At 41.4% G+C, this 22,600-nt stretch overlaps 1 protein-coding gene and 1 long non-coding RNA gene across 2 annotated transcripts in view; one reads left to right on the forward strand and one right to left on the reverse strand.

The window, feature by feature from the left end:
* MIPEP (mitochondrial intermediate peptidase) overlaps window positions 1-22,600 on the forward strand; it is a 174,457-nt gene that overhangs the window by 128,973 nt on the left and 22,884 nt on the right. The window contains exons 17-18 of the mRNA XM_003273111.1: window positions 13,504-13,625; window positions 17,018-17,091. Of these exons, the coding sequence (XP_003273159.1) occupies window positions 13,504-13,625; window positions 17,018-17,091 (196 nt within the window). The remainder of the gene's footprint in view (window positions 1-13,503; window positions 13,626-17,017; window positions 17,092-22,600) is intronic.
* LOC115835172 lies at window positions 794-1,754 on the reverse strand. The gene is made up of 3 exons (XR_004030134.1): window positions 1,657-1,754; window positions 922-925; window positions 794-806 (listed from the first exon to the last, which is right to left on the reverse strand). It is a non-coding gene; the product is annotated as an uncharacterized LOC115835172 (long non-coding RNA).

Below are 22,600 nucleotides of genomic sequence, written 5' to 3' on the forward strand. Positions count from 1 at the left end.
TGAGGCAGGAGAATCGCTTGAACCTGGGAGGTGGAGGTTGCAATGAGCCGAGATCCAGCTTAGGCAACAGAGTGAGACTTCGTCTCAAAAAAAAAAAAAAAAAATTTACAGATACTGCCCTTCAAACACTTTCACAAAGACACAAGGTATATCTTTATACACCTTCTATATTTGCAGGCATTTATTCTCAAAATAGTATTTTTAACATAACTCTCATTAAAAAAATAGATATTGGTATTAGTTTTCAATTGTATAACAAATTTCTACAAATGTAGTGGCTTAAAACAGTGCCTATCTCACAGTTGCTTTGGATCAGGAGTCAACACAGTGTAGCTGCTTCCTATGCCTGCGGGTAACACAAGGCTGCAGACAAGTTGCTGGCAGGGCTGCAGTCTCATCTGGGGGCTTGGCTGCATCACCCAGGTTATTGGCATAATTCATGTCCTACAGTTACAGCACTGAGGACAGGCTTCTTACCGGTTGGCTATAGGCTACCCACAGGTCCTAGAGGGCCCCCCAGGTTCCAGGGTCCTCCCCCAGACCTCTGTCAGTGGGCTTTCCCAACATGATCACCTTCTTCCTCTAGCTACCAAGGAGTGTTCTAGAGTAAGCTTGCTAGCGAGATGGAGACATCATGGATAACATGATGTATTCACCGGAGTGACCTCCGGAACCACTGCCATATTCGGTTGGTTAGGAGCAAGGAGCAGCTTCTGTCTATATTTAAGGGAGGGGATGCCACAAAAGTGTGACCATCAGGAGGATAGGTCATGGGGGCCCTCCTGAGAGTGTGTCCACCACAATACCTGTTTCACTTAACAACACTTTATATTCCAAATGGAGAATTCCTGTCTGTTGGGCACTGTTATTTCATGAGTTTTGGTAAACTGTCAGTAGGGACTTTTTATCAGTTAGAAGCACTAGTCTCCAGTGATGCATGGAACATGCACACACATTGAGAGAGAGAGAGTGAGTGAGAGAGAGAGAGCATGGACGTGCGAGGCAAATAGAAGGATATGTCCTCTGCGCTACATTGTGGTTAAATCGTTAAACACTTCTGGGGTGTTTAATGTATCTTTTTTAGCAGACCAGTGATATTATACACAGAGAATGTGAGAACCCAAAATGGTCTTTCTATGAAGAAGAGCTCAGGAACTTGCTTCTTCCTGCCTTGTTATCCTGATTACAACAGGTGCAAGTGTGAACAACAAGATTATATGAGCTCATACAGTATTACTAGCCCACTGTTTGTTTAGAGTCTCTAAGGCTTGAAGGAGATAACATACTCTAGGAAGCCCTACTCAGATTCTCTGCATGATCCAGACCTGGAGATGTGGTACCAAAATTAGCCTGAGAAATCTTACATCATCTATCAAATAATGTAGTCAAAGAACTATTTTTAAAAACCATTTATTGCCTAAGATCCAAATTTGTTTTTAACACCGTAGTATCTTCTTATCTGCAAAACAGATATGGTAGAATGCTCAAAAGAATCTAGTGAAGAAAAATACTTCTGAAATAATGAATAGGATTCTTCCATATCAGAGGCCTTTTTGGACGGTTGTGTGGTGGTCTTGAAATGTACTCTCTCGGACAGTGTCACATCATCATTGGTATATAGTCAGTGTATTTAATATATTTCACTACCATTCTTACCCTAATACCACTCCCTTCCCTAGTCGAAAATAAATTACTTAAATGAAACTGCCCTTGTAGTACAACCCAATACACCGGTCTTGTAAACCAGAAATATTATTCCTGGGCTCTGCATCTCAGCCAGATGTCCAGTTGTCAGTAACATTGAGTGTCATTGTGAAAGAATCCCATGGTGTCCATCTGTCCATCCATTCTTTCAGCAGATTGCTATTGAGTTCCCGTTGTGCTTCCAGTACTGCAGTATGTAGGCCGTGCCCTTAGGAAGTTTATAACACACATCAGAGCAATAGGTTGCATTTCTATACTTGTGGTTTATAGGGGTCCCCCGCTTACTCTCAAGGGATATGTTTCAAGGCCCCAGGTGGATGCCTGAAGCTACAGATAGTACTAAACTCTATATATACTATACATACATACCTATGATAAAGTGACATTTATAAATTAGGCACAGTAAGAGATTAACAGCAATAAGATAGGACAACTTATATACCGTAATAAAAGTTTTATGAATGTGGTGTCTCCCTCTCTCAAAATATGTAATTATAGTACACCTGCCTATTTTTGGACCGAAGTTGACCATAGGTAACTGAAAGTGTGGATAGGAAAACTGCTATTACCTTCTCACTTGAGTTGGGAGGACTACTGTATAGTGTCCCTCAGTATCTGTGGGGAACTGGTTCTAGGACCCACCCCCCCTACCGTGGATATCGAAATCTAAGCATGTTCAAGTCCTGTGACTGGCCATGTGGAACCTGCAGATAGGAAAATTCGGCCATCCATAGATGCAGGTTTCACATCCCAGAAATACTGTATTTCCCACCTGTTTGGTTGTGGATGCAGAACCTGCCAATATGTATTCGACTGTATTCATTGAAAGAAATCCACATATAAGTGGATCTACTTGTGTTGTTTAAGAGTCAACTGTATAATGTTCCAGTGATAAAATCTTATTTTAAAATAAATTTTAGCTAAAGCATTTCTACATTTATAGCTGGACATGAAGAAATGGTATACTATTTAAGAGTATAGTTGGCTGAGCACAGTGGCTAACACCTGTAATCTCAGCACTTGATAAGGTAAGCAGATCACTTGAGGCCAGGAGTCCAAAACTAGCCTGGGAAACATAGAGAGACCCTCATCTCTACAAAATTTTTTTTAAAAAATTAGCCAATTATGGTGGTGCACACCTGTGGTCCCAGCTACTCAGGAGGCTGAGGTCTGAGGCTGCTTGAGCCCAGGAGCTCCAGGTTACAGTGAGACATGCTCATGCCTCTGCACTCCAGCCTGAGTCACAGAGTGAGACCATGTCTCTAAAAAAATTTAAGAAGAGTATAATTGGGAGAAATGGTTAGTTCCATTATTTCCATGTCTAGCACACAGTTAATGAGTGCTTGCTCTGCACTAGCCCCTGTTATATGTTTGAAACTGAGAATAGATAGTAAGTAAATGGCTCATTGCTACCTTTCCATTTCTGGCCCTGGAAAATCGTGGCATTAGAGAAGGGCTATAGGCAAGTAAAAATGATCAAAGAGCCTTCCATTCTCTGGAGTTCTAAAGCAAGTGACCATATCCATGGGTTTCCTGACAGGCTGCTTTGCTGGCTCCAAGTTTTGTCTTTCGTATGGGATCACTGAGATTATCTAACTCAAGGAAGGTTTAAATAGGCCTGCCTTGGGACAGCAATAGGATTTGAAAATCTATGTCTCTCACCATAATAAAAGGAAAACTACAAAAATGTTTGCATGGTTTGCTTTTGAAATCAGATCCACACATTAAATATCCTGAAGGAAGTATGAAAGCTTTTATCCATCTGACAAATATCCCTTAGGAAGAAGAAAACTTCAATTTAAAAGGAAGAGGATATCATAATTCCAGAGCTTAAGATGAAATGCTATATTTTATTTTTCCAGATGAATGAGTGAAATGGTAATAAGGACTTAATATTAGGTTGAATTAGTAGGAATTCAGCAATTGTGTTCAAACAACAGTGGAATTGTAGGTCTTAGTCAGCCACAGACTTGCAAACCTATGATGAAAGGTGTCAGGTGGAGATAATTTATTTAGCATGTCTTGAGGTGTAGTCTTGAACCCAAACCTGTAATTAAACAGCAAGACACAACGGGGCATGTGTGTGCCAGAAGACCTGGATTCAGGCAGGGGGATCAGGATAAGGCAGACCCCTGGCTGTCTAGGAAATGATGCATGCAGAAATCCTGATGTCTCTTTCTACCATTCTGAAAGGTCTTACTTTTATAACTCTGTTTATGGGGGATGTGGGAACTCAGTTATGAGCTGATGAAACCAGGGAACTTAAGGCATTTCTTAGCTCAGATCAAATGCCACTATTGAAGTGGGGCTGCTTTCAAGATAAAACAAAGCTGTATTCAGCTTGAATCTAAACAGAATTAAACTCTGCTCTATACTGCAAAGGCTGCCAAACTAGTTCTGGCAAATCACCGTGAAGAAAATGTTTCAAAGACAAAGCCCGTTAACTGTATACTACAAATTCCGGGGCTTCCACCCTGAGAGATGCTTATCATCAGTAGTACAAGCACTCGTATCTTGGTGGAGTATCAGATTAAAACAGCAGGCTGTATTCCATTACAGAAGATACCCTCACATCCAAACTGCTTCATATGAGAAAGGCTACCAGTGGTCCATGAGTTCTCATCATTTAGTAGATTAGGATTCCAGCATAACAGAAAAACTGACAAATATCCCTTTTAAATAAGACAGAGTACATTGGGCTGTGTATATGTTGTAAATGAATTCTAAAAGCCTTTTGACTAAAAATGTAGTTATTCAAAGTTTGTTATACTAGAATTTAATTCATAGATGGTCCTAGGCTCTTTGCTTTTAAATACCACTTGCATCTTAATAGGATGAAAAGTACGTGTCTACCTTTCTCTGCCCTTCACTATGCTGGAGGGACCTTGCTGGCAAAAGACTCTGCAGGCCACATTTTGAGTGTCCAGCTCCTCCCACCTAGGGCACAGCTCTACCAAGGGCATGGCATCTGTTGCACCTCCAGCAGCCTCAGCCCCACTATTGGTTGTGTTTTCATGGTACTGTTTGGGGGTGGCACTTGGGCCTGAAGTTGGGGTATCTTGTGAGGTAGGATACAGGTCTAGTTGCTGTGAGAGAGACCCAAAACAATCGCTGTGCAAGTGCCCCTGCCCAGCACAGGAGGCGGCTGCCCCCATTACAGGCCCACACTTCTGACTGGCTGCATCCCCAAGGAGGAAGGGGCATGGATCATTCCTTCAGGACACCACTCACAAGGCGCCCACCTGACTTCCAGTCATATTTTCTTACAGAAAGAGAACGGATGTGGAGGTGCACTGTGTCTCAGCGGTGCTGGACCCATGTCCTAAATTGATTGCAGTGCTCCTGCACACCTTCCTTATGACAGAGCCCTTGCCGAGCCCAAGCAAATTAGTTGTCTTGGAGAATTGGACATAACCAGAGAGTCACTAGCATTGCCGCATTGCCATGCGTCTTTTAAGCCACTGTGTAGTGAATACAGGGAGTATGCTGCCACATTCCTGTGATGAAGTAACCATATTTTAAAAAATGTTTCTTCCTTGATATGTTAACTAGAATTCACTTATCTAGTTTATAGAGTTGTAGCAAGGATTTTTTTTTTTTTATTATACTTTAGATTTTAGGGTCCATGTGCACAATGTGCAGGTTTGTTACATATGTATCCATGTGCCATGTTGATTTCCTGCACCCATCAACTCGTCATTTAGCATTAGGTATATCTCCTAATGCTGTCCCTCCCCCCTCCCCCCACCCCACAACAGTCCCCGGAGTGTGATGTTCCCCTTCCTGTGTCCGTGAGTTCTCATTGTTCAATTCCCACCTATGAGTGAGAACATGCGGTGTTTGGTTTTTTGTCCTTCCAATAGTTTACTGAGAATGATGATTTCCAGTTTCATCCATGTCCCTACAAAGGACATGAACTCATCATTTTTTATGGCTGCATAGTATTCCATGGTGTATATGTGCCACATTTTCTTAATCCAGTCTATCGGTGCTTGGTTGGTTCCAAGTCTTTGGTATTGTGAATAGTGCCACAATAAACATACATGTGCATGTGTCTTTATAGCAGCATGATTTATAGTCCTTTGGGTATATACCCAGTAATGGGATGGCTGGGTCAAATGGTATTTCTAGTTCTAGATCCCTGAGGAATCGCCACACTGACTTCCACAATGGTTGAACTAGTTTACAGTCCCACCAACAGTGTAAAAGTGTTCCTATTTCTCCACATCCTCTCCAGCACCTGTTGTTTCCTGACTTTTTAATGATGGCCATTCTAACTGGTGTGAGATGGTATCTCACTGTGGTTTCGATTTGCATTTCTCTGATGGCCAGTGATGATGAGCATTTTTGCATGTGTTTTTTGGCTGCATAAATGTCTTCTTTTGAGAAGTGTCTGTTCATGTCCTTCGCCCACTTTTTGATGGAGTTGTTTGTTTTTTTCTTGTAAATTTGTTTGAGTTCATTGTAGATTCTGGATATTAGCCCTTTGTCAGAAGAGTAGGTTGTGAAAATTTTCTCCCATTTTGTAGGTTGCCTGTTCACTCTGATGGTAGTTTCTTTTGCTGTGCAGAAGCTCTTTAGTTTAATTAGATCCCATTTGTCAATTTTGGCTTTTGTTGCCATTGCTTTTGGTGTTTTAGACATGAAGTCCTTGCCCATGCCTATGTCCTGAATGGTATTGCCTAGGTTTTCTTCTAGGGTTTTTATGGTTTTAGGTCTAACATGTAAGTCTTTAATCCATCTTGAATTAATTTTTGTATAAGGTGTAAGGAAGGGATCCAGTTTCAGCTTTCTACATATGGCTAGCCAGTTTTCCCAGCACCATTTATTAAATAGGGAATCCTTTCCCCATTTCTTGTTTTTGTCAGGTTTGTCAAAGATCAGATAGTTGTAGATATGCAGCATTATTTCTGAGGGCTCTGTTCTGTTCCATTGATCTATGTCTCTGTTGTGGTACCAGTACCATGCTGTTCCGGCCACCGTAGCCCTGCAGTATAGTTTGAAGTCAGGTAGTGTGATGCCTCCAGCTTTGTTCTTTTGGCTTAGGATTGACTTGGCGATGCAGGCTCTTTTTTGGTTCCATATGAACTTTAAAGTAGTTTTTTCCAATTCTGTGAAGAAAGTCACTGGTAGCTTGATGGGGATGGCATTGAATCTATAAATTACCTTGGGCAGTATGGCCATTTTCACAATATTGATTCTTCCTACCCATGAGCATGGAATGTTCTTCCATTTGTTTGTATCCTCTTTTATTTCATTGAGCAGTGGTTTGTAGTTCTCCTTGAAGAGGTCCTTCACATCCCTTGTAAGTTGGATTCCTAGGTATTTTATTCTCTTTGAAGCAATTGTGAATGGGAGTTCACTCATGATTTGGCTCTCTGTCTGTGATTGGTGTAAAAGAATGCTTGTGATTTTTGTACATTGATTTTGTGTCCTGAGACTTTGCTGAAGTTGCTAATCAGCTTAAGGAGATTTTGGGCTGAGACAATGGGGTTTTCTAGATATACAATCATGTCATCTGCAAACAGGGACAATTTGACTTCCTCTTTTCCTAATTGAATACCCTTTATTTCCATCTCCTGTCTGATTGCCCTGGCCAGAACTTCCAGCACTATGTTGAATAGGAGTGGTGAGAGAGGGCATCCCTGTCTTTTGCCAGTTTTCAAAGGGAATGCTTCCAGTTTTTGCCCATTCAGTATGATATTGGCTGTGGGTTTGTCATAGATAGCTCTTATTATTTTGAGATACGTCCCATCAATACCTAATTTATTGAGAGTTTTTAGCATGAAGGGTTGTTGAATTTTGTCAAAGGCCTTTTCTGCATCTATTGAGATAATCATGTGGTTTTTGTCTTTTGTTCTGTTTATATGCTGGATTACATTTATTGATTTGCATATGTTGAGCCAGCCTTGCGTCCCAGGGATGAAGCCCACTTGATCATGGTGGATAAGCTTTTTGATGTGCTGCTGCATTCTGTTTGCCAGTATTTTATTGAGGATTTTTGCATCAACGTTCATCAAGGATATTGGTCTGAAATTCTCTTTTTTGGTTGTGTCTCTGCCAGGCTTTGGTATCAGGACGATGCTGGCCTCATAAAATGTGTTAGGGAGGATTCCCTCTTTTTCTATTGGTTGGAATAGTTTCAGAAGGAATGGTACCAGTTCCTCCTTGTACCTCTGGTAGAATTCGGCTGTGAATCCGTCAGGTCCTGGACTCTTTTTGGTTGGTAAGCTATTGATTATTGCCACAATTTCAGAGCCTGTTATTGGTCTATTCAGAGATTCAACTTCTTCCTAGTTTAGTCTTGGGAGGGTGTATTTGTCAAGGAATTTATCCATTTCTTCTAGATTTTCTAGTTTATTTGCGTAGAGGTGTTTGTAGTGTTCTCTGATGGTAGATTGTATTTCTGTGGGATCGGTGGTGATATCCCCTTTTTCATTTTTTATTGCATCTATTTGATTCTTCTCTCTTTTCTTCTTTATTAGTCTTGCTAGCAGTCTATCAATTTTGTTGATCTTTTCAAAAACCCAGCTCCTGGATTCATTGATTTTTTGAAGGGTTTTTTGTGTCTCCATCTCCTTCAGTTCTGCTCTGATTTTAGTTATTTGTAGCCTTCTGCTAGCTTTTGAATGTGTTTGCTCTTGCTTTTCTAGTTCTTTTAATTGTGATGTTAGGGTGTCAATTTTGGATCTTTCCTGCTTTCTCTTGTGGGCATTTAGTGCTATAAATTTTCCTCTACACACTGCTTTGAATGTGTCCCAGATATTCTGGTATGTTGTGTCTTTGTTCTTATTGGTTTCAAAGAACATCTTTATTACTGCCTTCATTTCATTATGTACTCAGTAGTCATTCAGGAGCAGGTTGTTCAGTTTCCGTGTAGTTGAGCGGTTTTGAGTGAGTTTCTTAATCCTGAGTTCTAGTTTGATTGCACTGTGGTCTGAGAGACAGTTTGTTATAATTTCTGTTCTTTTACATTTGCTGAGGAGAGCTTTACTTCCAACTGTGTGGTCAGTTTTGGAATAGGTATGGTGTGGTGCTGAAAACAATGTATATTCTGTTGATTTGGGGTGGAGAGTTCTGTAGATGTCTATTAGGTCCACTTTGTGCAGAGCTGAGTTCAATTCCTAGATATCCTTGTTAACTTTCTGTCTCGTGGATCTGTCTAATGTTGACAGTGGGGTGTTAAAATCTCCCATTATTATTGTGTGGGAGTTTAAGTCCCTTTGTAGGTCACTCAGGACTTGCTTTATGAATCTGGGTGCTCCTGTGTTGGGTGCATATATATTTAGGATAGTTAGCTCTTCTTGTTGAATTGATCTCTTTACCATTATGTAATGGCCTTCTTTGTCTCTTTTAATCTTTGTTGGTTTAAAGTCTATTTTATCAGAGACTAGGATTGCAACCCCTGCCTTTTTTCGTTTTCCATTTACTTGATAGATCTTCCTCCATCCCTTTATTTTGAGTCTATGTGTGTCTCTGCACACGAGATGGGTTTCCTGAATACAGCACACTGATGGGTCTTGACTCCTTATCCAATTTGCCAGTCTGTATCTTTTAATTGGAGCATTTAGCCCATTTACACTTAAAGTTAATATTGTTATGTGTGAATTTGATCCTGTCACTATGATGTTAGCTGGTTATTTTGCTTGTTAGTTGATGCAGTTTCTTCCTAGCCTCGACGGTCTTTACAATTTGGCATGTTTTTGCAGTGGCTGGTACCTGTTGTTCCTTTCCATGTTTAGTGCTTCCTTCAGGAGCTCTTTTACGGCAGGCCTGGTGGGGACAAAATCACTCAACATTTGCTTGTCTGTAAAGTATTTTATTTCTCCTTCACTTATGAAGCTTAGTTTGGCTGGATATGAAATTCTGGGTTGAAAATTCTTTTCTTTAAGAATGTTGAATATCAGCCCCCACTCTCTTCTGGCTTGTAGAGTTTCTGCGGAGAGATCAGCTGTTAGTCTGATGGGCTTCCCTTTGTGGGTAACCTGACCTTTCTCTCTGGCCGCCCTTAACATTTTTTCCTTCATTTCAACTTTGGTGAATGTGACAATTATGTGTCTTGGAGTTGCTCTTCTCGAGGAGTATCTTTGTGGCGTTCTCTGTATTTCCTGAATCTGAATGTTGGCCTGCCTTGCTAGATTGGGGAAGTTCTCCTGGATAATATCCTGCAGAGTGTTTTCCAACTTGGTTCCATTCTCCCCGTCATTTTCAGGTACACCAGTCAGACGTAGGTTTGGTCTTTTCACATAGTCCCAAATTTCTTGGAGGCTTTGTTCGTTCCTTTTTATTCTTTTTTCTCTAAACTTCCCTTCTCGCTTCATTTCATTCATTTCATCTTCCATCGCTGATACCCTTTCTTCCAGTTGATCGCATCGGCTACTGAGGCTTCTGCAATCTTCACGTTTTTCTCGGTACTTGGCTTTCAGCTCCATCAGCTCCTTTAAACCCTTCTCTCCATTGGTTATTCTAGTTATCCATTCGTCTAATTTTTTTTCAAAGCTTTTAACTTCTTTGCTATTGTTTTGAATTTCCTCCCGTAGCTCAGAGTAGTTTGATCGTCTGAAGCCTTCTTCTCTCAACTCGTCAAAGTCATTCTCCGTCCAGCTTTGTTCCATTGCTGGTGAGGAGCTGCATTCCTTTGGAGGAGGAGAGGCACTCTGCTTTTTAGAGTTTCCAGTTTTTCTGCTCTGTTTTTTCCCCATCTTTGTGGTTTTATCTACTTTTGGTCTTTGATGATGGCGATGTACAGATGGGTTTTTGGTGTGGATGTCCTTTCTGTTTGTTAGTTTTCCTTCTGCCAGACAGGACCCTCAGCTGCAGGTCTGTTGGAGTTTGCTAGAGGTCCACTCCAGACCCTGTTTGGCTGGGTGTCAGCAGCGGTGGCTGCAGAACAGCGGATTTTCGTGAGACCACAAATTCAGCTGTCTGATAGTTCCTCTGGAAGTTTTGTCTCAGAGGAGTACCCAGCCGAGTGAGGTGTCAGTCTGTCCCTACTGGCGGGTGCCTCCCAGTTAGGCTGCTCGGGGGTCAGGGACCCACTTTAGGAGGCAGTCTGTCCGTTCTCACCGTTCTCAGATCTCCAGCTGTGTGCTGGGAGAACCACTACTCTCTTCAAAGCTGTCAGTCAGACAGGGACATTTAAGTCTGCAGAGGTTCCTGCTGACTTTTTGTTTGTCTGTGCCCTGCCCCCAGAGGTGGAGGCTACAGAGGCAGGCAGGCCTCTTTGAGCTGTGGTGGGCTCCACCCAGTTCGAGCTTCCTGGCTGCTTTGTTTACCTAAGCACGCCTGGGCAATGGTGGGCGCCCCTCCCCCAGCCTGGCTGCCGCCTTGCAGTTTGATCTCGGACTGCTGTGCTACCAATCAGCGAGATTCCGTGGGCATAGGACCCTCTGAGCCAGGTGCGGGACACAATCTCCTGGTGTGCCATTTTCCCAGCCCATTGGAAAAGCACAATATTAGGGTGGGACTGACCCGATTTTCCAGGTGCCGTCTGTTACCCCTTTCTTTGACTAGGAAAGGGAACTCCGTGACCCCTTGTGCTTCCCGAGTGAGGCAATGCCTCGCCCTGCTTTGGGTCGCACACGGTGCGCTGCGCCGACTGTCCTGCACCCACTGTTTGGCACTCCCTAGTGAGATGAACCTGGTACCTCAAATGGAAATGCAGAAATCACCCGTCTCCTGTGTCGCTCACGCCGGGAGCTGTAGACCGGAGCTGTTCCTATTTGGCCATCTTGGCTCCACCGTCTGTAGCAAGGATTATACTTTATTTATTCTTTATTTTCTGGGGAGTTAACAGATTTGTTAGAGTGTTGTTATCATGGTTAAAAAAAAAAAAAAGTTCAGCTTTTTAAAAATGTTTATTTTTTTTTAATTATTATTTTTTTTTGAGACAGATTCTTGCTCTGTCGCCCAGGCTGGAGTGCAGTGGCGCAATCTTGGCTCACTACAACCTCCGCTTCCCGGGTTCAAGCAATTCTCCTGCTTCAGCCTCCCAAGTAGCTGAGATTACAGTCATGTACCGCCACGCCTGGCTAATTTTTGTATGTTTAGTAGACACAGGGTTTCACCCAGTTGGCCAGGCTAGTCTTGTATTCCTGGCCTCAAGTGACCCAGCTGCCTCAGCCTCCTGATGTGCTGGGATTACAGGCGTGAGCCACTGTGCCCGCCCAAGCTTCTATTTTTTAAAAGAAATGTTTATGTCAGATAAAGACAGAAGAAAGTGGATGACTGCCATGTCAGATTTGTTTCAGAAAAGTAAAAATGTTAAAGTCCTAAGTGTTGCCTTTGAGGACAGTTTTCATAGTCCCCGCTTTGGCTGGGGTGACATTACAGCAGATATACCATCGCAAGCTCGTGTGCTGTGCTTGCATAGCCCTGCACCTGCTGATGAATCGGAATGGAGATGTTTTCCACTTTAGCAACAGAAAAAGAGCAGTATTCATAGGAAAAGAAGTTTCCAGTGGAACAGTGTCCTTCCATGAACCATGTGGCTTTTCCTATCATAACTACATCATTGTCCTAAGACAGAATGGATGCTCTCTCTCTGTGCCAGACTCCAAATTCTCTCCTCCAATGTCGATGACCAGGCGTTCCAAGTGGGTCAGAACAGATGTGCACATCCACCCGGCTCCACCACTGGCACTCCTGCCACCATCTCTAGGCTGTCTTCTCTATGTTTCTGTCACAGAAGTGAATCCCAGAGTGATGAACTTGTACAAAACAATTAGGTGTCCGCTTCTTCCTTCTTATGATTAGAAAATAAGTGGAAGGAGCTTAGAGAAGGAGGGACAACAGTTTGTTCACTCTTCTTCCACTGAGAGGCAAGTTGCTGGTGGTTATCTTTGGTTCTTAGCGTTTGTCTCTTCTAAAAAAAAAAAAAAAAAAAAAAAAAGAATGCATTCCCAGATTACCCCCTTTATATAGTTACGATTTTTAAATTGTTCCATTTTTCTTCTGCTCTGTGACTTTTTGTTTTGTCATAAAATGTAATTATGGTAAAAACATGGAAGGATTTTGTGTTACAAAAACTAGTTCATGAATAGCAGTTCATGCAACAGAGAATCATTGCAGAGTACAACTCTCTGAACTAACTAATTAAAAATAAATAAACTCCTGACTTTACTGTTTTTGTAGATAGTCATGTGAAATAAAATGTATAAAAAAATTAGTGTAATTAAACTCATTTAATGAAGAAGAATAACCATATATTTGGAGCAAAACATATACATCTGTATATGATTATATTTATGTGATACAAAATTTTCTTTGTGTATGTCTTAGTGTGCTAGGGCTGCCTTCACAAAATACCAGAGACTATGTGGCTTAAACAACAGAAATTTACTTCCCACTGTTTTGGAGGCTGGAAGTCCAGACCAAGGTGTCAGCAGATCTGGCTTCTCCCGAGGCCTCTTTGGCTTGCAGACAGCCTTTCCTCTGTGCCCACACCCTGGCATCCACCTTTCCTCCTCTTCCAAGACACCAGTGAGATTGGGTGAGGGCGCAGTCTAAGAGCTTCGCTTTTACTTAATCACTTCTTTGGAGGCCCTGTCTCCTAATAAGTGACATTCTGAGGTATGGCTTTGGGTTTCAACATGTGAATTTTGAGGAGACACAGTTCAGCCCCTAACAGTGTATAAAATGTGAAAATATTGATATCATAGGTGACATAGCCTTCTAGGGTAAAATGCAAATGAAAACATTTCCACGTCTCTGTGTGTGTCTCCATTGTGTTCTCACATGTGATATTCTCCAAGTGGAAACTGACTTGTGTCCCGTGCTGTGTGTCTCTGTTCTTGGCAGGCCTGGCAGCTGCGATTCAGCCACCTCGTGGGGTATGGTGCTAAATATTACTCTTACCTCATGTCCAGAGCGGTCGCCTCCATGGTTTGGAAGGAGTGTTTTCTACAGGATCCTTTCAACAGGTAAGGGGGTAAGTTCTAAAATGTCTCCGCCTTGGACCACAGTAATTCCCCACTCTATTACATCTGAAGTCGGGCTTGGAGAACCGCAGCCCACAGAACACAGCCAAACCTGGCAGAAAGTGGCAGGCTCCCCACACAGCCTCACCCCATTTGGCCATTCCCACCCAAGCTTGCTCCTGCTTCCTGCAGCTGACCGGTGGCCCTGGACATCTCCCTGCCCTGCAGCCACTGTGTAAAGGTGGCTGTGTGGTGCCTGAGGGAACCCTTGTATGAGGGGGCTCTTGTGCTACATGAAGCAGCCCCTGCTGCTCCTGTGGGTTTTCTTGGCTTTTCTGAAATCACCACGTGATACGGGATGCCCACCCCTTTCCACAGAATGGAGGCAGAACAAGGCACTGGAGAGGCTGGGGGCATTGTCGGGAGGAAGTAGGGGTGCCTAGGATCAGTAATCCTGCTTTCCCAATCTCTTTCTAAAGGCCAGGTAGTGGTTAAACTTCCATCGGGTGGAGAGGTACAGGAGATCCCTTGCTTCCTGGAGGGTGTGAGGGATTCTGTGCTGTGGCTGGGGGATGCAGGGGATCCCGTGCTGTCTGGGGGGTGTGGGGATCCCGTGCTGTCTGGGGGATGCAGGGGATCCCGTGCTGTCTGGGGAGGTATGGGATCTTGTGCTGGCTGAGGGGTTGCGGGCATCCTGTGCTGTCTGGTGGGGTTGGGGGATCCTGTGCTTTCTGGGGAGGTGCGTGGGGTCCTGTGCTGGCTGGGAGAGATGTAGATCTTCTCTTTGCTCCCTGATTTGGCCTCCTGATCCTCCTAACAGGACTCCCTATAACAATAGGAACCAAGAGGTTGTCAAATTTGGGTCCTATGATTCCTTAGAAGGCTCTTTCTTTGAAAGAAAACCAGTAATTATAATCTGGTGTCAGAGTTGTTTATAGCATTTATCTTCTCACCACACAAATAACTACATCTCCAAATTCTTTTCAGGGAACTTTGGCTGATGAGTGCTATTTTTACTGCTTTATCTTGGTTTTTAGAGTTTTCACATAGTATTCACAGCAGTCTTGGCATAAACCAGCACTTTTTATAAGAGAAAACTGAGGCTCAGAGAAAACAATTTGTTCAGACTTCACCATTAAAAACTGGACTAAGACTATAATCTAGGTCTTTTCATTCCTGATTTCTTCTCCCTCCCACCTCTACCTCACCCTCTCAGTCTTTTATACAATTTGACATAGACTTGGATTTTTCTCAGCAGTTAATAATCACATTTGTTTCAAATTCTTTGAGTCTGAATGTGATGTCAGAATTTTTAAATATTTTCCAGCTTGGTACTCACATATATTTTGTCTTCTGCCCTTTGCAGACTGTAGACATTTCGTCTGCTCTTCAGATTTTATTTTTAAAGGATCTGTAGCCAAACTTGCCATCAGTAAATCAGTTTCAGGGATTATAACTTTTTACTGTAGATTTCTGTAAAATAGGCAAAATATCATGTTGTTTGAAGTATACTTTACTAGAAAAGCACATACTATAAAATATATACATTTCTAAATATTTATATCTTGTTTACGTGTACATTCTTGCCTAGACATGTAGTTGCCATACTTTTATGGGCATATTAAAGTAAGCTAGTAAAAATGCTCACTGGACTAGAAAATTTCTAACCTCTGTCAAAGTCTCCTTTTTGATCTCACTCCTGAAAAATAACCAGGCTGGAGCCTACATCAGAAAGCCAGGCATTGCAGAGCTGAGGCAAGCCAGGAGAGCTAGAGGCCTGTGGGGAGGGATTTGATTTAGGGTCAGGGCACTACATCCCATGGCTGAGAAGGGCCTCAGAGCACCCCAGGCCAGGAGTCAGGCAGGGCCTCTCAGCCACCCCTGCTCCTGAGGGGAGGCTCCACCTCAGTCCAGGCTTCCTGCTTTGCTTAGCACTCACTTCAGGATGTGACCAGGGCTAGTGTTTGATGTCAGCATGTTTCTGATACTGTAATGCTATCGAGAAATCTGATCAAAGACCATCTTCACAAAATGACCCACATGTAAAGAGGCTCCAGAGCTTCTTAAATGGAAACAATATCAAAATTTATTTAACCTGTGTCATCATAGTGTGTAGTCATGTTTGTTAAAGGAATTGCATTTTTCATAAAATACAAAAGAGTAGTACTAAATAACTTGTTTCTAAGTCCCATTAGTTTGGAGGATTTATGTCTACAAAAATTATTCCAAACCTACCTTCACGTATTGTCATAAACAGTGTTCCTTGTGGAACTCTGTCAGCTGGGCATATCCATGTGACACAGAGTACCAGAAGACGGGAACAAGGCAGCCTCCCCTGTGCCTTTACCACCAGCACACTCCAGTGGAGTTTGCTGATCTGTTAACTGTTATTCTGAATCAAGGTTTTCTGGTGTAATTAACGTTTTCCTGCCAGCTTCTCTTCCTTCACTCTTTCTTTAGAGTGTTCTTTTTCTCTGCTTTATTAGGTGCCATCACACATTATTTCTTAATGGTATACTTTCAAGCCTCGTTTAAAATAATCCTAAAACTATTTTTATAGAGAAAAAAAATATAATATTTTACTTATTCTATAACAGGAGTCCCCAACCCCCAGGCCATATAGACTGGTACTGGGAACTGGGCCACACAGCAGGAGGTGTGGTGGGTGGGTGAGCGAGTGAAGCTTCATCTGTATTTGCAGCCGCTCCCCATCCATCTCCTGTTGGATCAGTGGCAGCATTAGATTCTCACAGGAGCAGGAACCCTATTGTGAACTGCATATGTGATCCTTATGATCCTCTCACAAGGATCTAGGATGGGCACTCCTTATGAGAATCTGAGGCCTGATGATCTGTCACTGTCTCCCATCACCCCTGGATGGTACCACCTAGTTGTAGAAAAACAAGCTCAGGGCTCCCACTGATTCTACATTATGGTGAGTTGTATAATTATTTCACTATATATTACAATGTATAATGTAATAATAAAGTGCACCATAAATGTAATGTTCTTGAATCATCCTGAAACCATCCCTCCCCCATCAACCCTGGTCTGTGGAAAAATTGTCTTTCACAAAACCAGTCCCTGGTGCCAAAAAGATTGGGGACAGCTATTGTATAATACATAAAGTAATTATTTTTATAAAGTGAGGTCTCTTGTTAACAAAACAGATAGCCAAAAGTATAGTTATCCTCTTACAGGGAATATGTCACACCTGATTTAATTTATTTTAGAACAATTTAAAAGCCAGAATTTGATTTTTAGAAGCAAGAAAATAGGGGCCAAATTGTCACATGGTGGCAGCTTTTATGAATATGGCGTCAGTGTGGCTTTCTTTGAGAATTCAAGACAAGTGTGTGCAAGCAGGAGTCTGTAACAGATCCTCTCTTCCCCAGGGCTGCCGGGGAGCGCTATCGCAGGGAGATGCTGGCCCACGGTGGAGGCAGGGAGCCCATGCTCATGGTTGAAGGTAAAAAAAACCAAAATGGCACCATCTATAATGAGAGCTGATTTATGTTTTCTCCATACGTTTTTTTCATTTAAAGAAAATGTTTTAGGCCAGGTGGGTGGTTCATGCCTGTAATCCCAGCACTTTGGGAGGCCCCAAGATGGGTGGATCACCTGAGGTCAGGGGTTTGAGACCAGCCTGGCCAACATGGTGAAACCCTGTCTCTACTAAAAATACAAAAAATAGCTGGGCGTGGTGGCAGACGCCTGTAATCCCAGCTACTCGGAAGGCGAGACAGGAGAATCACTTGAACCCAGGAGGCAGAGGTTGCAGTGAGCTGAAATTGTGCCATTGCACTCCAGCCTGGGCAACACGAGCAAAACTCCTTCTCAAAACAATAAATAAATAAATAAATAAATAAATAAATAAATAAATAAATAAGAAATGTCTTAGCTGTGCATTGTGTTCTAAGCATCTGTCTCACTGTGTCCGAAGTAAATTAATTTTTAGTTGCCATGATTTATTCAAATGCCAAGATAAAGATTCAGGTTTTAGCTTTCAAAATGTTACTTATACTCTAATAGAAAAATTTTTTATTTGTCATAAACTCTTAGAAAATTTTCCTTTAGATTTTAACAGGTCACAGTGTTTTTTTTAGCCTAAAGAACTCATTTGTTTTTAATTCCTTTATTTCTTTTTCTGAAAGTTTAAAACTACATATTTTCAAGAAATTCCAAGACATTGGGTTAGATTTTTTTTTTACCTGTTGAAGAATTAGAACTTAATATCTTTAAGGTATCACAATTCTTTTTTTCTATGTAATTTTCTCAGTAATTTTTTATTTGAGTATTTTTACTGAAAATTTAATTGTAAGTGGAAGTGATCATGATTTCTCATGTATGAATATAAGAACATTGAAACATTCTTACAAATATTTATAGGAAGATATGAATGTTGCTAGATAATCACAATATATTGATGGTTATATTTGCAGCTGAGCTTGACTATCTGAAAAGTTTTCTGGCTATCTGAAAAAGTGCATATAGGAAATAACTTTCAATATTGGAGAAGTGTTTTCATTGTAGTAATTGAGTGGGTCTGAGTAGTCATGAGTGTGACTTAAATGTCTCGTTGCCTAAGACTGTTAAATCTAATGCCTGTAGTCCTTTTTAGCAGAATTCCAGATTCTTGCCTTCAGCCATTCATTTATTCAGCAACTATTTGTGAAGTGCCTTCAGCCATTCATTTATTCAGCAAATATTTGTGAAGTGCTAATTATGTGCCAGACATGATTTTGTGTGCCAGAGGTGAAGTAGTGAAAGACGCTTAGACAAACATCCTGCTCTTTTGGAGATTGCATTCATTCTATCAGCTTTGTGAAGAGTGAGGAAGTGTGCATGCTGACACAGCCATCATTTACAGCTAGTCCTTACTGGCCCTTATTGAACTTTGCCACCTTTGGGGACGGTTTTAGGGATTTCCATGTTTCTGTTGATTGACTCTTCTTAGTAACCCTATGAGGTAGGAGTTATGATCCCCATTTTATAGACAATAAACAGGTCAGGCCCTCTGCTTATGTAACAAGGCAGTATGTGGAAGAGCCAGGGATTGAACCGGGACCTCAGGCGGCAGACCAAGCTCTTCAGCTGCCTGTACTGTCGGACAAGACATCTAGTTCAGCGTCTGTTCCAAACCCAGGCAAAAGTGAAACAATAGGCACATCATAATAAACTACTGATTGGTTACACTGTGTACTTTTGGCTGGTGGTTGGTAGCGCCAGGCCACCCCGAGCTAAGGCAGAAATAAGCGGTGAGTTTCTGTGAGGTGTGTGTTCCTGGCAGCCGTGCTTGGCTCATCCTTTCCCAGGCCATGCTGCTGCATCTCAGCATTTGCTGATAGGAGATGCCATCAAAAGAAAAAAATGTAAATCTTTGTCAATGTTTATCTTTTGGCTGGTGTGCTTTTCTAGTTGGCTTCCCAGAATGTTGCAACTAACTCTCAAAAATTATTTTCTCTATCCAAAACAATTTTGTGTTAATAAACTTAATATTTTCTGCACTAAAATTCACACGAGAGAAAAAGAAGTCCATCATTCAAACCAGAGATGATTAAGTATTCAGATTTTAGTTAACACAAACAATAGAACAATTCTGCTTTTACATTTTAATATTTTTCTTAATGCTGTTCTGTCAGATCTCATTAATTCACATGATTTGTTTCATGTCAGAGATGAATGAGGGACATGCAAAGAGGGTTATGCCAGTTGTCACTTCATAGGGCTGGATTTGTAAGCTAAGACCCATAGTAGTGGCTTCTCATTTTCTTGGAGGGTACAGTCAGCCTGTACCCCAAAACAGCAGGTCTTAGGTGTTGGCTCACAGCCTTAACACTGGGGTATCACCAGGAGTGATGGGTGAAATTACTGAGATTTGTAATGTAAAAGCATACAGGATCTCGTTGGCAGTATTCTTCTATGAAAATGTAACTTTTTATGGGTACCTTATGTATTTTTGTTTAACTGCTCCCTGGATAAATGTAAAGAATTATATTACATAGCAAAATGGAAAGAAATAGAATACCTGCCTTCAAACTGTGTATCTCCCTAACCAAATCACAAATTTTTTTACCTTCTTAGTTATAAGACTGTGTTTCTTAGGGTCAGAATACCTTTGTATTCATACTTGTGCTCTTTGAATGATACAAATTCAGAGAAGTCAAATAGGGAATGCTTTTGATCTTTGGATAATAAGTTCTACATAGGCAAACTTTTAGATTGTTTGTCTTTTTCAGAATGAGTCATCCCTTGGGAACAGGGCTCTGCTCAGGGCTCTGATTCCCTCAGCCATTTCTAGTCCTCACCAGCTAGAGGCCAACACCCTGTTCAAGGAAGTCCCTGAGCACACAGGATTCCTCTACTTTCTTTTTTCCCTGATGTTTGCTTTACATTCATCAGTTAAAGGCCACTGCTAGGCAACCATGTATCTATGCTCTCTAACTCTTGGCTGCAAGGTATTTATTCAGCAGTTTTCCATTACTTAACTTTACATAGAGTGATCCTCACAGGAAAAAAGACAAGTTGCAGCAGCAGGGGCTTTTCTTAAAAAGCCTAACACACCAAATACCATTTGAAGGCAACATAATGGTGATTAAAACAGTATTTTCTTCCCCAGAGAAAGAAAGCAATCACATGGTGAAATAGAATTGGATTGGCAGTCAGTGACTCTGCTACTTACTATCTATAAATTACTTAGGAAAGTCACTTAATTTCCTTGCGGGAGGTAAAATGTGATTTGACTTCAAAACACTTCTTTTTTTTTCTTATTTTTTTAAAATTTTTTTTGAGATGGAATCTCTACTGCCCAGGCTGGAGTGCAGTGGCACGATCTCCCCTCACTGCAATCTCCACCTCCTGGGTTTATGCACTTCTCCTGCCTCAGACTGCTGAGTAGCTGGGACCACAGGCGTGTGCCACCATGCCCAGCTGATTTTTGTATTTTTAGTAGAGATGGGATTTTGCCATGTTGGCCAGGCTGGTCTCGAACTCCTGACCTCAGGTGATCCACGCTCCTCGGTCTCCCAAAGTGCTGGGGCTACAGGCCTGAGCCACCTTGCCTGGCCCAAGACACTTCTTTTTAATCTGCTTCTCCTTTATTTAATCTCTAAAGGGGGTGGGGTGTGTGTACAGACGTGTGGCAGTAGTGTTGCAGATTGACGGTATGACCTTGTCTATTCTTAAACACATTCGTAGCTTACATAAAGATATATATTATAGGCACGACATTCAGTCACTTAATCCTCCACTACACACATGTGGCAATACCTGACTGAAACCAACTTTCTTAATTGCTGAGACATCTGGAGTGAGGTTTAACTCTCATTGTCAATGTTAAGGTTTTCTGCTGTTCATCTCATACCCCCACAATGGGTTTTGGCTTATGTTAAATCACATTTCTGAGTAATAAGATAACTTAAGGTTTTTGCTTAAAATAAACCATGATGACATGGCATTTCCATTCATTTTACCATTTTATAAAATATATACTAGAATATTTGTTAAGTATGCTATGGTGAGCATGATCTAAGGTTCAGTTTCCATTATAGTCATTTCAGAAAATGTGCAGTTTTCTAAAAAGACAGATATGCTGAGGTTTGTGAGTAGCAAGGAAGTAATACTTTGCCCCCACTAGGAAGCAGAATTGTTTCTTACTACAGCAAATAGACAGGTAGAATTATATAGACATTAGGAATGAAAATTGTATTAGTTCAGCAGTTTGTGAATGGCAATTGTATTACTCATGCAAGTTTTCATATTGCCCTCTGTAAACTATTTGGTTTTTTTGTGTTTTATGTTATGTAAAATTTTTAGGTAAATGCCTCTTATTGAGTTTTTAGGTTCAGATTTTACTTATCCTCTGATAAGTATCCCCTATAACACAGGTCATATTGTCCCTATTTTTATAAATAATGAAACTTAGGGTTCATACCCTCAGTGCTGCCTTGCCCACATTTTTCTCTGTTGATCCTTAAATTCTGACATGAAAGTGACCTGGCCTTTAGAAGGCAAGAGATGTAAGCAATGTGGGTCTTGGGCCCTGATGGTTCTCTTAACGATCTCCAAGTTTTTTTTTTTTTAATGTTGCAACCTATCTATTTTCATTGACATTGGAGAGACCTGCCTGACATCCACTGATCAACAATAAAATCTTCCTCTTCCTGCGAGCTCCTTTAGACTTCTGTGGCAAAGCTGTCAATTTCGTTTATAACCATTTTTAGCCATGGTGGTCCTGATGGAAAGATTCTCCCCACAGCCACGTAAGCAGGACGTGGCCCAGTTAGTTTTGGGTTCTGCCTCTGGTTACAGAATTCCTTATGCTCTCTTTCTTCAACTCTTCCACAAAGAATCTGAGGGGAGGGGGAAGGGAAAGGATAAAGTCCAAGATTTTAGCATTCCAGGAGGTTATTTGTAAATATTAAACAACTTTATTTCTATGCTCCTTTCTAATCAGAATGTCTCTGGCCAAAAGTAGTATGCAAGTAGAGATACTAAATAATAACTTCATGGAGTTTTTCAAATGGACCAAACATCAGATCAGATGGAAAGAAATGGTAGTAGCTAAATGAGTCAATTCTCAACAAACTGAAACTCGATTTTGTTTGTTTTTTCACATCAGACTGACTCACCAAACCAAAGTCTAGAAGCCCACAGGGCCTTACCTTAAGCTGATTAAAATATAATACCTTGCGTTTCTGTAGAGCTTTATTTATAGTCTGCCAAACACACTCGATTTTGCCATATTATCCTATATAATCTAGCTTATTAAATTTTTTTGTTCAAGACACAAATCAGAGAATTATGGTTTATACTCCAAAGAATCACCTCCACACTCCAAGAAGATTAATACAAACAATAAAGATATCTATCTACTAGTTTCTTTAAAAACCGTTCTCAGTTCCAGCAGCACGGAGCACATCAGCACCCAGAAATTGGGTTTACACCATTCTCCAGTAAGAGGAACCAAGGCTCCTTGG

The sequence above is a fragment of the Nomascus leucogenys genome, chromosome 5 (genome assembly GCF_006542625.1).
Source record: "Nomascus leucogenys isolate Asia chromosome 5, Asia_NLE_v1, whole genome shotgun sequence".
Taxonomy (NCBI): Eukaryota; Metazoa; Chordata; class Mammalia; order Primates; family Hylobatidae; genus Nomascus; species Nomascus leucogenys.